Source organism: Salvia splendens, chromosome 14 (genome assembly GCF_004379255.2).
Source record: "Salvia splendens isolate huo1 chromosome 14, SspV2, whole genome shotgun sequence".
Lineage (NCBI taxonomy): Eukaryota > Viridiplantae > Streptophyta > Magnoliopsida > Lamiales > Lamiaceae > Salvia > Salvia splendens.
Window position 1 is genome coordinate 26,244,723 of NC_056045.1, and position 15,912 is coordinate 26,260,634.

General features: G+C 37.4%; 2 protein-coding genes across 2 annotated transcripts; one reads left to right on the top strand and one right to left on the bottom strand.

The window, feature by feature from the left end:
* Window positions 1-1,582: 1,582 nt before the first annotated feature.
* Window positions 1,583-2,816, top strand: LOC121763782 (remorin-like). The gene is made up of 5 exons (XM_042159863.1): window positions 1,583-1,688; window positions 1,884-1,982; window positions 2,072-2,228; window positions 2,316-2,397; window positions 2,470-2,816. Exons 1-5 carry the CDS (start codon window positions 1,640-1,642, stop codon window positions 2,659-2,661), a joined length of 579 nt encoding a protein of 192 aa, XP_042015797.1. The 5' UTR covers window positions 1,583-1,639; the 3' UTR covers window positions 2,662-2,816.
* On the bottom strand, window positions 2,689-6,282 carry LOC121763783 (S-adenosylmethionine carrier 1, chloroplastic/mitochondrial-like). The gene is made up of 9 exons (XM_042159864.1): window positions 6,138-6,282; window positions 5,917-6,032; window positions 5,791-5,848; window positions 5,497-5,646; window positions 5,138-5,347; window positions 4,474-4,520; window positions 3,613-3,733; window positions 3,397-3,469; window positions 2,689-3,082 (listed from the first exon to the last, which is right to left on the bottom strand). The coding sequence occupies exons 1-9, from the start codon at window positions 6,214-6,216 to the stop codon at window positions 2,878-2,880; spliced, it is 1,059 nt and encodes a 352-aa protein (XP_042015798.1). The 5' UTR covers window positions 6,217-6,282; the 3' UTR covers window positions 2,689-2,877.
* Window positions 6,283-15,912: the final 9,630 nt, after the last annotated feature.

Below are 15,912 nucleotides of genomic sequence, written 5' to 3' on the forward strand. Positions count from 1 at the left end.
AATGTAAGGAGGATTTGAGTGGAAGAAAATAAAAGGATTAAGGATGTAGCAAGTGGTATAAGGGGTTGATTAAATTTCTGTTGTGGTATAAATTACACTTTTAATTTTGTACTATATGTTATTGTTACGCAGTTAATTACTAGTATATGTTAGATTGGAGTGAATATTTGGATTGTATAATGTGAACCTAATATAGTTATGTGTTATTTGATGGAATTATTTTGTGGAATGTGTATGAATATCTGATTGGTGCAATGGATATGCTTTATACATTGTAAAGGAATTATTTTATAAAATATGATAGAAATATGCAATTGATGCAATGAGCATGTTTACACATGATTTTGGATTTATTTGAATCATTGAATCAAAGAGGATCTGTGACAGTCTTGCCCTGGATCTGAAATCACAGTGGACATATTGGGACCTTCGGGTCAAATCACAGTGGGACCTACGGGTCAATCATATTGGCACATTGAAAATCTCGGGCAGATACCTGGCTTGATTTGTCACATAATAATAAACTGAACAGAGAGGCATATGCATATGGAGATGAAACTGTGCATGATATTTATGCTTATGGTTATAAGTGTTGGTATAATGAATATGCTTGATATAAGATTGATGTGGAATTAAAGGTAGAATTTTACACTGAGTTGAGACGTATGTACACACTAATATTTTTCTGGAGTAAGATATTTGGCTTTTGTAATTATAGTTTTTGGATGGTTTAGTATTTGGCATGTGATTACATTATTTTATATCGTATTTATTTTTATAAGTGTTCTTACCAGAAAGGTTGAGGTGTGACAGCATTCGCTAATATTTAAATAACGCTTTACAATATTCTCATACTCCCTTCTACTTTTGGCAAGTTTTTCTCTCTTTTAAGATGAACTTCAATTTCCACTAATAATATTTTAATTATTTTTTGTTTCTATTTCTTTTCTATTTTACTAATTTCATATTAAAATTCGTGCAGTGCAATATAATTAGAATCTTTAATTACTTTGCTGCAATCCAAATTATGATCGAATCAGTTTTAGCTAAATCTTAGTATATGAATATTTTTGATCAAATTACAAATTTTAGTTAAATAAAATTACAAATTCTATACATGTCATTTTATCAAATAAATTTTGAAATCGAACAATTATTGGTGTCGTTTCTTGTTTTGGAATAATGCATCTATTTGAAAACAAATTCAGCATTTGAATGTTTAATTATTTTATATTTGTATTCCTGAATCTTTAAATGATATGTTTATACCTATGCGGGTCCTATGCCACATGAAAATGGAATATGAAAGGTTGAACGTGATTTTATAGAGAGGTTTTAGTCTATGTTTCTTTATAAAGAGAATGTCTATATGTATGTATTTGGGTAATTAGAGTTTTAATCTTTATTTTCTTTTCATAAAGAGCATCCACGTGTCAGTTTGTTGATGGTATATTAGGACATGTTTACAAGTCGGGTCAAGCCCACAATAACAAACCAGCATGCATCATGCATACACAAGGATAATAAGGATACTGCAAAAACAAGGAATCAGAATATGATTATCACAAGCCTCAATTCAACCAAAACTTTGTAAAAGCTAACTTTTTAATTAATTTGAGCTATCTGTAAAGGAGGAAAGATGGCTTCCACATTTACACCGTCGAAGAGTGGAAGACAACTCCAAGATTGTAAGAAAAGAAACAAGAATTCTTTGCTTTTTCACCACTTTTTCTGCTCAAACATGCATATATTATATAAGAGTGTGTATGCTCGTCTTGATATCATCTCCCACTGTTCATAACAACATAACCAAATTTAATCAAAATCGAATCCAATTATGCGACGCAATTATGAATTCGACGACTCTGATTTTGCTTCTGCAGTTGCTGCTTCTGCTCATGCCATACATTCTCTTGGTGAAATCACTCCAAACCCTAAAATTGCAAGAGCAAATACCAGAAAACAAGACCTGCAACACCGAGGTACTAACAATTCTTTCAATTCTCTTTTTAATTATTTTAATTACTACTTATGTTACTCTCTTTGCATTTCTGGGCTGTCTGTATGAAAGATTCTATGAGAAATGCATCTATGAAAGATACAAGGAGTTCACAATCTGTTACACCTGCCATTGGTGATAGCAGGCATAAGCAAACCTCAACACTTCGACAATCAGATTCCAAAGCAGATGCTTGGGAAAAGGCTCAGATAGCCAAGCTTCGTAAACGGTAAGATTAGGGAAGTAGTGACGGAGCTAGGATTATTTTTAGTTTCAAGCATCGAGATCTATGAGTTTCCTGTACTTTTATGTATAGGTATGAGAATTTGCATAACGACATTAAGGCTTGGGAGAATGAGAAGAAATTGGGAGAGAAACATAGGATTGAAAAGAAGAAGGTTTGCTTCTTGACTCAAAAAGGTAGGGAAGTAAACTTTATAGTGGCTTAAAAGTGTGTGTTGTTATCGCAGGGAGATTTGGAACTCAAAAAATCAAGAAACATGAAGCATTACTACAACAAGATAGCCAGGATCGATCATGTAGCTCAGGGAACAAGAGCACGGGTCGAGGAGAAACGAAAACATGAAGAATCCATCGTGAAAGACAAAGCTAGGGAAATGAGAGCTACAGGAAAAGCTCCTGTTAGCTGCTTCTGCTTCTAACTACACAAATTACTTATGTACATACAGTTTCTCAACAAAATTCAAATAGCACGAGACATTTGTTTACCTGCAATGCTAGTTGTTACTGAAACTTCATCTTGAAGTCTGATTTGATTTGTACATGGACATGAAAATATACCTTTGTTTCCTGTGTATATCATATTCCTAGCCCTTTGACATATTGAACATTGATAGATCGAATATAGGATCAGCTCTTCACGAAGCCTCTTGCAACGAAGACTCTTTCTTCTCTATTGATATACTAGTTGATTTGTGATGATCTCTAAGAAATTCTACAGCCATGAAGGTGAGAGCTGATGCAGGTACATACCATGCAATTCTGGGGACACCACCTCTGAACATCCCTTTAACTCCTTCAGCATGCCATACCTTATAAACGGCATCCAACCATCCTGTATACCTGGAGAAGTACTTCTATGTCAAGGATATTGTAGTACAAAAGTTTTTTAACTGTGAACTGGAATATAAAAACATGCTATCACGAGACTAAAAGAATATAAAGGCCAAAGGAATGTAAATATTGAAGCCTAGTTCTCCATTAGCAATTTCTGTCTCAAAAGCCAAACAAAACATCACAATCCATTGGTGAAAATAAAAGGTACTAATACTATTTTGGAATACATTGCCGCTATTTCTTCCCAAATAAGTATGACATATAACTTTGCAGCCATTTAGACTTGTCATTGAATAGTAGAGTCAGAAATTCGCTGTTACCTAATGGTGGACCCTTGTACTTGCAATCTGGTTTTGATAACATCCAGCGGAGTAGTGAGATATGCACTCAAACCTGAATGGTACATATAATATCTTAAGCTTGTAACATTTTAGAACAGTAAAGCCAGTTGTCCGGTTCATATGAGGGGTATGAGGGTGATTGGAGGAGAGAGAGAGAGAAAGAGAGATGCTATGGAATTTAAACAGCATACATACCGCCAGCTAGTCCTCCTAATACAAGACCCTCGAAAGTACTATTAGTGTGGAAATCTGAATTGGGAAAAATTCCTTGTCTCCCATACTGTGACATGGTCTTAAAAGCTTCATAAAAGGTGACCTGCAATATGAAGACATATTAATCTAGTCAGCATCATATGATGTAATGAAAGTGGATACATAAAACAACATAAAAATTGTCCAAAGTTAAATACTCATGGACACAATAAACATGGACAACAAGAAAGATAGAGGTGGCTGCATCTGTTTGTAGTTTGTACAGAGAGGTAGAATAGGCTAGAAAAGGTTATAGCTTCATAAATGGCGTAAAAAATAGATAAGTATGTCTCTGTAAATCTAAATATGATTTTAATCTCTGCAAGAGCATATGCAGATATTTAAAAAGCAGGAAGAAGGTAACAAGCACAATTCATTGACCTCCTTTTGCCAAACAGAAGCACTGGGACATAATATTGTCTTCAAACTTTCAGGCTTTCAGCAGAGTTTTGCATTTCTTTTAATGGAAAAGGTTGATGGGAAATACTTGGGAAAGAGTTTTAGGACATTAAAACTGTAAAAATCCATGAACAAATAAACTTCTCAGCATCTCACACTATCACACATCAACCTTCAGTTTTCCTTAAATTTCACATTTTTTCTGCAAAAAAAATCCATTCCAGGCATAAAAATTCCATTAGATAGTGATCCATGTTGCATTGGCATTCTAATTGATTCTAAATTTCTCATATTTAAAAAAAAATGAACATGGCAAGGCCTAGGCCTAGGCCAAGCTGGAGATAAAGAAATAGTGCAGCTGATGTATATAATGATTATTGAAGCCAACAAAAATTTATTTGATACCATAAGTCCAGCAAATGGAACATCTCGTGCAAGTGTGGACCAGTATCTGCAATAAAATAACATGTTATTCTTTAAGATATGAAATCAGCATTTTCTTCAATGTTAACACAATTGAGTGTAGATGCAACTTATACATGTGCAAACGGCAAAAGTAAAAGCTACTAGTTACTAGCCAATTCCATTAAGTACAGCTGAGACCTGAGTAACATCTTCTTAGGAGGGCTGTTCGGTTTGCAAGATTGTATCTCGAGATTAAATATGTAGTGTGTTTTGTTCATGAGATTGAATCTCACAACTCAATCCTAGATGGATAATTATATGATAATTAGTCATAGCCAACCCCCTCCAATTAAAATAATCTCACAACTTAATCCTAGATTGTATCTTGGTACTCTTTTATCTAGAAACCGAACACCACCTTTGAAACCTATTTTGATTTGTCAGATAGTATGGTGCAGAATAGAATCCTAACATCATGCAAGTATCATAAGCTTTGTCTGTTCCACTGTCTTCAATTTAGAAGCCAATTTCTTATGGAATGCTAGTTTCTTACTCTATGTGCAACTAAGAATATTCCAACAGATCATGTCATAAATGCAAAAGGTTTAGAAAACAAATTATTGAGAAAACTAACTTAGGAATAAGATAGTAGATACCCCGGTCCCCGCATATAATCCCCTTAGCCCTTGTTCCTTCCATATCGAATGTCCAGCTTGAAACATTCCAGGATAGTAGCCATATGTGGGCATACCAAGTTTTTCCTGAGAACCTTCTTTTACTAAAACAGAAGTCCAGTACTTCTTAGAGCCCTGAACCTGCATGCGTTGCTTCATCACTTCACAAGGAACGTATATAATAGAGCCAAGTGTATCCCCTGAACAGCATAAAGAAACAGAGGACACTTATCATAAGTTACTCAACGCAACACCACTTTTATAGAATTGGGAACGGGAAAAAGAATCCCAGAAAATGATCAAACTCTGCCACACACTACATAGGGCAGAGACAATGTTCAAAAAATACCTATTGCTCCAGCTAGAAAATGTGCCCAGTGACCACCAACGCCAGGATATGTTTCGTCCATCCAATTCTTTGTGGACTCGATTACTCCAAAGTAGGTAGCTCCAGTAGCAAGAGATCCCATTACTCCAGGTGCAATTCCTCTATACAAGCCTATCCAACAATTACAATCATAACTATAATACATAAAATAAGATGACACATTTCAAATCCAGAAATATATCAAATACATAACCCGTACATGAGAAGCAATGCTTCAATTAAAACAAACAGACCAGAGAAGAAAAATCCGTTTACCAGCCAAACCATCCGTAGCCCAAACAGCACGAACCATTTGCATTGCACTCTTTTGGTTCTGAAAATAAGCAATATCAAGTATCAGAATATATATACTCGCATTAATTACAAATCCAGAAGAATAACCTTGCTTCCGCTAAATATAGCTTGGCTTTGCATGCGTGTCTTAATTGTGTCAACAGGATGCATCATCCCTTCCCCAAAAGCGCCCGCAATCGCCCCCCACAAAAACTCCCTCCACACTGCAAAAGTTCAATGTTGGCAATTAATCAAACACCTCTTGTGATGTATCAAATTAATGAAATTCGTTCGTCAAACAATCAATTTCAGCTGGAAAATAGCTCTACCAAAGAATTGGCTGTGGTTGTTTCGGCTGAGCGTGAGTGGTTTCCCGTTTTCGGAAATGGTGGAGTGGTCAATCGCCATTGATGATTTAGGTGGAAGCTAGCTAGGGTTTATGGGTTTCTGGTTGTTGAGTGATTTTTGAAGAAGGCCGGGTTTTTATTGTGGACCTATTAATCTGGCTCGCGCTCCCACCGTCCCACGGTTCCATAGTTGAAATTTTCAAATTTAAATTAGAATTTTAATTTTAATATCACAAATAATTTTGACATGGAGTACATAAATAAAAAATAATGAGTAACTTAAAAAATTACTCCCTCCATCCCACAAAAGTATGTACTATTTCCTTTTTAGTCTGTCCCTAAAAAATATATATTTTTTAATTTTAAAAACTATTTTCTCTCTATTGAAGTGGAATTCATTCTCCATTAATAATATTTTAATTACTTTTTTTCTCTATCTCTCTTACTTTACCTATTTTGTATTAAAACTCATGTCAAACTCAAAGTGTATATTCTCTAAGAAGAGTATTATCTAGTTGACTCGGCAGACCCGTAAATCTATCTATCTATACAATATAATTCTGTAGGGGTGAAATCAATCGAAGTAAACGTGTTTTTTTGTTTACTTTAATGTTGCTAACAATATCAGTACAAGTTCAAAGACGACGATTGACGTCTTCTTCTTCTGCCAAAGTAGTAAAAATATTTTAAGGCATCATTTGTTTTTCAAATAAGTATACTTCATTCGTCCCATAAAAATAAGTCATACTATATGATTATACGAGTCCTAATACGTAATTGGTTTAGTAAGAGATAAGGAAAAAAGTAGTTGAAATTGTGTACTGAATGATGAAGTCATAAATGATAAAGTAAAAGAGAATAATAAAAAGATTGTCATAAATGGATATGGACTATTTATATGAGACGGACGAAAAAACAAATATGACTTATTTATATGGGACGAAAGGAGTGAAGTACTCCATTTTAAATGTTTAGATATTACTCCCTCCTTATACAAATTCTGTCATTTTTGGTCCATCCGCTTAAAATAGAAACTTTATATTTAAAGAAATTTCTTTCTCTTTAATGAGGTTGGTCCAATTTTTCACTAACACGTGCTTTTCTTTCTATCTCTCTCTTACTTACCAATTTTACATTAAATCGTTGTTGTTTCGAAAGTTCCTACTTTAAGAGGACATAGGGAGTATAAAATATTTGAAATGTTCATTTTGTACACATAAAATAACATGTTATATAGATCACCATAATTTAAGTATTTTAAGATAGGTAAAATATACTTTATGTGTCATCTTCATCAAATTGACATTTTTTTTTGGGAATGTCTCATTCAAAGTAATACATTTCCAAAAAAAACATTACTATCTCTAGTTATTTCTTCTATTAGATTATTCTCTTTACTTAATGCATAAAACAACACTATATATTCTCTCTGTACCATTAAAAATGAAACGTTTTCCTTTTTAGATTGTCTCATTAAAAATGAAACGTTTCCTAAAATGAAAACAACTCTATTTCTACTTTTTCATATCTCTTACTTTCTTCATTAACTCACAAAACAACACTAAATAAAATTTTGTGCCGATTCTCAAATGTTGCATATTTAATGTGACGGAGGAAGTACAATTTCATGCCAAAAAAATAAATGGTTCACTTTGTCTGGTATATCTAATGTCTTGATATTTATTACTCCTACTACTTAATAGATATGAGTTCTGATCATTCTATGAATTTAATGTGGTACCTCATTAAGTTTAGTAGTACTTATTGTTGTCTATATTATGTTCCTTTGTCGTTTAATGATATATTAGCATCCAAGTGTAAAGACACAATTCCATGTAAAGACTAATCACGCAACGCAATGTCCGATTCCTTATTTCAACCGAAGAAATAAATAATAGATCACACACAAAAAGTAAAAAGTAGCAAAATAGGAATATCAAAATTACTGTAAACGCCATCGCTTCCCATATCTCTCCACATAAGTAGAACACTCATTCGATCTCCCTCTCCCATCATCAAACACAATGCCTTCAATCAACATCTTCTTCCTCATCTTCGCCCTCTTATTCCTCCGGCGCCCGACGTCCTCGTCTGCCTTCACCTTGAAGCTTGTCCACCGCGACTTCCCCGAATCCGAACCTCACAACCGCCGAACGCTTCCTCAAGCATGCCGAGATCTCTTTCGCGCGCGCCCCTCCCTTTTCGAGAACCACGTCCACGCCGAGATTCGCCTCCCGGCAAAGCTCGACCCCATCTTTGAAAATGTGCGACGAAAATCATGAAGAAGAAAGTATTCATGTGAAATCTATGTTTTAATTTCTTGACTTTAGAGCTCAATGAGCTGATACATATATCATTACATTCGAACCATCTAGATCCCAACTCTAATAAAACATCGTACAAGCTAAAGCAAGTTTACAGAGCTTAATCATTGTTAGGATTGGTGGGAGAAGTTTTTTTTCTTATTGAATGAATAATATGTTACAGAGACTACATAGTTATAGGCTAGATATTCTACATGTTGAATAATTGGTGGACTTACATTTGGGCCCGTTTTAACCGTAGCTCATATGTATGAGAATTGGGTTGGGCCCAATAGACTTACCTCTCCACTCCAGATGCCGCCAAGTGTACCCTCACTCGGATCCTTGTCTCCAGCCGTTGGATCCAGGTTTGTGTTTGTTATGTGAGTGAGACCCTTGGGTTACTCACTGATATTATTCACTCTCATTCTCTCTCTGACTTCTCACTTTCTCACTACTCTCTCTCTCGTTCCTCTCTTCTGTTCTCCTTCTCCGACGTCTCTTCGACTGTTTCTGATGATCTCTCACGGTTGAAAGTGAAGAGGATCGTGCTACAGTAGTGTGGGAAGCAACTACTTCGGTTGCTGGGTCGGTTGTGAACTAGGGTTTTGTTTCTGGAGCGGTTTTTGTGAGGAGGTGTTCTTGAACTGGTTAGATCTGGTGCTTGGGGGTTGTGTTGGCCTGGAATCTGGAGTGTGAGGTTAATCACCGGTTGATTTGGCAATACTCCTTTGGATCTAAGTTCTGGAGAATAGGCTTGAGCCTATGGCGGGTGTCTGAGCCATAGACTCATTCTTGAAGTGTTCTTTATGTGTTGTTTCTCTCTTACCTGTGGTTTCTGACTTAGATCCGAAAGGATTATTATAGTTTTTACTAATCAGGTTTGTGAGTGTGCAGGGTATAGAAGACTCCAAGTGGTTGGTGATTAACTCTCTAGTCTGAAATAGCTAGATCGTCTCTTGTTCTGTAATCAAGCTTTCTTGTAAACTTGCTTGTAATATCAGTCGCTTTGTTGGAGTTTGACTGAACTCCCTAATGAAGAATAAAGAGGTCTTGGTAAATAGTGAATCCGATCTATGTCTGATCCCTACAGTGGTATCAGAGCCACGGGGGGACTAGATCGGCACGCCAAGTCGCATAAGGAGGTGGGCAAGTGGAATCCTCCTTCGAGTGGGGATTCACTCTGGTAAATTGGCTGAAACCTGCTGTTTTTTTGTTTTCTGTTGTAGTGCCAATCATAGGCTTGGGTTCTTTTGTTGCTGGTAGTTGGTTCTTGGCAAGAACTTAGGACCTATCTGCTTTCTTGTGTTCTGTTGTTGCTTCTGCTGTTGGTTTGTGTTGCTCTGTGAATCTGATCTCACTTCACTTGGCCACTAAGCACTGATACTGCCAAAGTGACCCCCTGCTCCCTCCAAGAGTGAGTGATTGCGAACTGGGATAGCCTTTGCCAGTGTGCTCGTGACAGTCATGGAATTGAGGCTGATTGTCTGTGAGAAAGTGTGTTCTTTGTGTTTGCTGAATGTCTCTGTGCTTTAAGGTGTGTAAGGCTCTCTGTGTTTGCCTTGCTTCCTGTGCTCTTGTGAAAATCTTTGCAACAATGACTCAGTCGGTTGGCCTGATCCCTTTCAATGGGAAGAATGACTTTATGATCTGGAAACAAAAAATGAAATGTGTTTTGATTCAACAAAAGGTGTTTAAGGTTGTTGATGGTTCTTTACCTGAAGATACTGCTCAGGACAAAATTGATGAGATGAATGAGTTGGCTAGAGCCACTATTGTGCTAAATCTGTCTGATTCTATGATTAGGAAGGTTGATCATATAGAATCTGCTTCTGAGATGTGGAAAAATCTTGATTTCATGTATACTGAAACTTCTATGTCTTCTAGAATGTATCTGCTTGAAAAATTGTTCAAATTTAAGCTTGACTTATCTAAAGACATTGATGACAATATTGATAGATTTCAGAAGCTTGTGCAAGACATTAAAAGGTCTGGTGATAAAACCATAGATGAATACACAAGTATAGCTCTAATGAATGCCATACCTGATTCCTATAGTGATGTTAAAGCTGCCATTAAGTATGGCAGGGATTCTGCCCCTCTTGAGTTAATTGTAAGCTCCTTAAAATCTAAAGAATTGGAATTAAGGGAAAAGGCAGCAGACAAGAGTGCTTTTAATAAGGCTCTAAATGTTAGAGGTAGATCTCAAACTAGATGGGGTAAGGACTCTAATAATGGATCAGGTTTCAACTCTAAGTCTAAGAAGAAGAACAGATCTAGGTCTAGTAGCAGGGATCCTAAGTCTTTCAGGAAGTGCTTCAATTGTGGGGATGTAGGACACTATAAAAAGGAGTGTACTAAGCCTAAAAGGAAGAAAACCCCCAATAATGACACTCAAATTGAAAATCTTGCTAATATGGCTAAGTATGATGCTGATAATAAATGTGTTTTCATGGTGCATGATCTGATGCTTGTGAATGCCTCTCCTGATTGCCCCTTTACCTCAAATGATTGGCTCTGTGACTCAGGGTGTACTTATCATGTTAGTCCTTACAAGGAGGTCTTTTCTGAGCTAAAACCTGTTACTAATACTTATGTGTCTATGGCTGATGATAAGAAATGTGAAATTCATGGTATTGGCACTGTGTGTTTAAAGTTTGATAATGGTTTTGTGCTCTGTCTGAAAAATGTGAGATATGTCCCTGACCTTTGCTACAATTTGATGTCTTGCACTGCTCTTGAAGCTGCGGGGATGGGGGGAAAATGGGGGGATGGTGGCATGAAAATTTGCAAAGGATCTATGTGTCTCTTTAAGGCCAGCAAGAAATGTGGTTTATATGTCTGCAATGCATTGTCTCTTTCATGTGAAAATGCCTATGCTAATGTGGTTAAAAGTAATAAAACAATGTTATGGCATGATAGACTAGAGCATATGAGTGAGAAAGGTTTAAACATTCTGAAGAAGTATGCCATTCTAACTGAGTCTGATGTGGTTGATAGTTTACCTTTCTGTGATACATGTGTGCTGGGTAAACAGCACAGGGTCTCTTTTCCTTCTCTTGTGCCTACTAATGTGAGCAAGTGTGTTCTGGAATATTTGCACATGGATGTTTGGGGCCCTGCCTCAGTATCTTCTCACTCTGGTTCTGTGTATTTTCTGTCTATTATTGATGATTTCTCTAGGAAAGTGTGGTGCTTTCTTCTGAAACATAAGTATGATGTCTTTGAGAAACTGAAAAACTGGAATTCTGTAATAAACAGATTGATGACTTATGTGCTGCACATGGTATTAAAAGACATAGAACTGTTCCTTATTCACCCCAACAAAATGGGGTGGCTGAAAGGATGAATAGGACTTTGCTTGAAAAAGTGAGATGCATGCTTAGTAAATCTGGATTATCTAAGAAATTTTGGGGTGAAGCTCTGTTGACTGCTGCTTATTTGATCAATAGGTCTCCCTCTGTGCCTCTTAAGGGACAATGTCCTGAGTTTGTGTTTGCTGGAATTCCTATATCTCTTTCTCATCTAAGGGTGTTTGGCTGTGCTGCTTTTGTGCATAACAAGACTGACAAACTTGAGCCTAGGTCTAGGAAAGGTGTTTTCCTTGGATATCCTGAGGGTGTTAAGGGTTATAGGGTCTGGATAAGGGATGAACCTGAGTTTAAGGTCATAATTAGCAGGGATGTGGTCTTCAATGAAGCTGAATTCCCTTGCTTAAAGTTGACTGCTGACCCAACTCCACAATCTGTGGACAATGAACCTCTTATGGAGGTGGAGTCCACAGAACCACTCACTGATATGGAGAATCAGAATGATACTCCAAGTGAGGTGGAGCAGCCTTTCTGGAATTCTTATCCAGTCCTCACACCTGATGAGACACCTAATGAGGGAAATCTCAATGATTTTGTGCCTCAAAATGTGGATATTAATGTGGATAACAATGATATGCATGCTAGTCCTTTAAGGAATAATTCTCCTGTCCAGAATATTATTCAAAGTCCCTCTGGTGTACAAAATGCTATTGATGATGCTGATTTGAGCAATTATATGTTAGCTAGAGATAGAGCTAGAAGACAGAATGTGTCAAAACCTACTAGATTTGTTGGATTGATTGCTCTTATTAATCTGGCTTTTAATGTTCATGAGTCTGATGGGGATGAACCCCAATCCTATAAGCAGGCAACTAAATCTAAGTTTTGGAACCAGTGGCATAAAGCTATGCTAGAGGAGATACACTCTCTTAAGATTAATCTTACATGGATACTTGTTCCTTTGCCTCCTGGCGCATCTGTGGTTGACTGCAGGTGGTTATATAAACTGAAAAATAAAGTGGAGGGTCTTAGGTACAAGGCCAGATTGGTTGCCAAAGGGTTTACTCAACAAGAGGGGGTAGATTACACTGAAATTTTTGCTCATGTTGTTAAATTCACTACTATCAGATTAATGTTTGCCTTGTGTGCTCACTTTAATTGGGAATTGAAACAGATGGATGTTAAAACTGCCTTTTTGCATGGTGATTTAGATAAACCTATCTACATGAAACAGCCTGAAGGTTTTGTTGATCCCAAATTTCCCAATCATGTGTGTTTGTTGAAAAAGGTTTTGTATGGTTTGAAACAATCTCCTAGGCAATGGAATATTAAGTTTAACAGTTGTATGCATAAGTTGGGTTTTGTGAGAAGCACTTTTGATGCATGCTTGTATGTTAAGGATCTTAACTCTTCTGTGCCTGTGTTCCTGTTATTGTATGTTGATGACATGCTTATAATGGGACCTTGTTTGAAAACCATAAAGTCTGTCCAGTCTGCTTTAAGTGAGAATTTTGACATGAAGGACTTAGGTGATGCTCAGAAGATATTAGAGATACATATCTTTAGAGATAGAAAGGCTTCTACCCTTGTGTTGCATCAGGAATCTTATGTGTGCAAAATTCTTAAAAATTTTAACATGTTGGATTCAAAGTCTGTCTCTGTTCCTTTGGCTTCTCATTTTGTGTTGAGTAAAGATCAGTGTCCTCAAACCAAGTCTGATATTGTTGCTATGAAGAAGGTTCCTTATGCCAATGCCATTGGGTCTGTGATGTATTTGATGGTAAGTACTAGGCCTGATATTGCATATGCAGTTTCATGCCTTAGTAGGTATATGTCAAACCCTGGATCTGTGCATTGGGAAGCTCTAAAATGGCTTTTAAGATACCTCAAACATACTGCAAAATATGGTTTGTGTTATTCTAAGTGTGAAGCTGGTGTCTCCTTAACTGGTTTTGTGGATTCTAACTATGCAAATGACAGGGATAAGATGAAGTCAACTACCTCCTATATGTTTACTGTTTGCAGTTCTTGTATCAGTTGGAAGTCCCAATTGCAGCATATAGTGGCCCTATCCACTACTGAGTCAGAGTACATTGCTATCACAGAAACAATGAAAGAAGCTGTTTGGTTAAAGGGAGTTCTCTCTGAACTTAAATTTCTGAAGTCATCCCCCTCTGTGTTTTCTGATTCTCAGTCTGCAATACAGTTATGCAAAAACCCTGTTTTCCATGATAGAACTAAACATATAGATGTAAGGTTCCATTACATTAGGGACATAGTAGAAAAAGGTGAAGTTTTTCTACATAAAGTGCATACAGACAAAAACCCTGCTGATATGGGTACAAAACCTGTGCCTGCTGAAAAACTTATCTTTTGCATTAAATTCTTGCACTTTGATCTTGGATAGTTGCATGTCCCGGGGATAAAAAGACCTCAGTCATCCTACCTGCCTTGGTAAAGCTGGTATGTGGACTGAGGCAAAAAAGTCCTCCTAGACTAATGGGTTTAGACCCTCTGGTGTCTGGAGGCAGCATGGTGATTCCCTTAATGCCAGTGAACTCCGTTGTGTTCTTTGGGGCTGAGGGGGGATTGCCTTTATAGGCTGTGATGATGTTCACCTTAGCCAGTTAGTTCAAGCTGGTTTCCCAGAATGAAGTCCAAGGTGGAGTATGTTGAATAATTGGTGGACTTACATTTGGACCCGTTTTAACCGTAGCTCATATGTATGAGAATTGGGCTGGGCCCAATAGACTTACCTCTCCACTCCAGATGCCGCCACGTGTACCCTTACTCGGATCCTTGTCTCCAGCCGTTGGATCCAGATTTGTGTTTGTTATGTGAGTGAGACCCTTGGGTTACTCACTGATATTATTCACTCTCATTCTCTCTCTGACTTCTCACTTTCTCACTACTCTCTCTCTCGTTCCTCTCTTCTGTTCTCCTTCTCCGACGTCTCTTTGACTGTTTCTGATGATCTCTCACGGTTGAAAGTGAAGAGGATCGTGCTACAGTAGTGTGGGAAGCAACTACTTCGGTTGCTGGGTCGGTTGTGAACTAGGGTTTTGTTTCTGGAGCGGTTTTTGTGAGGATGTGTTCTTGAACTGGTTAGATCTGGTGCTTGGGGGTTGTGTTGGCCTGGAATCTGGAGTGTGAGGTTAATCACCGGTTGATTTGGCAATACTCCTTTGGATCTAAGTTCTGGAGAATAGGCTTGAGCCTATGGCGGGTGTCTGAGCAGTAGACTCATTCTTGAAGTGTTCTTTATGTGTTGTTTCTCTCTTACCTGTGGTTTCTGACTTAGATCCGAAAGGATTATTATAGTTTTTACTAATCAGGTTTGTGAGTGTGCATGGTATAGAAGACTCCAAGTGGTTGGTGATTAACTCTCTAGTCTGAAATAGCTAGATCGTCTCTTGTTCTGTAATCAAGCTTTCTTGTAAACTTGCTTGTAATATCAGTCGCTTTGTTGGAGTTTGACTGAACTCCCTAATGAAGAACAAAGAGGTCTTGGTAAATAGTGAATCCGATCTATGTCTGATCCCTACACTACACATATGGTAAACCTAGATTTACAATAATTGTTCCCTCTAATTTAGGCAAAATATATTCTCATATCAATCACATAATATTCTCCCGATATTATGCGATCTCCATTCTAACACTCCCCCTCAAGCTAAGTGATGGGATTCCCAATGCTTAGCTTGCCAAGTACTTCTCGAAATGACTTCGAATTTACTGCCTTTGTCAAGATATCTGCCAGTTGATCTTCGGACTTGACATAGGGCATTTCCACCACTTTTGCTTCGAGATTCTCCTTTATGAAGTGCCTATCTACTTCCACATGCTTTGTTCTGTCATGTTGTACCGGGTTTTCAGAGATACTGATCGTCGTCTTGTTGTCACAAAATAACCTACAAGGAAGGGCGGAACGGAGATCCAACTCGGTCATAAGTCTCCGCAGCCATAGCACCTCTGTTAGTCCACTCTTGATGCCGCAAAACTCTGCCTCTGCACTAGACAGTGCTACTACCTTTTGCTTCTTACTTCTCCATGTCACAAGGTTACCTCCTACAAAGGTAAAGTATCCGGCGCTAGACCTTCGATCGTTCGGATTCCCTGCCCAATCTGCATCAGTGAAGCCGT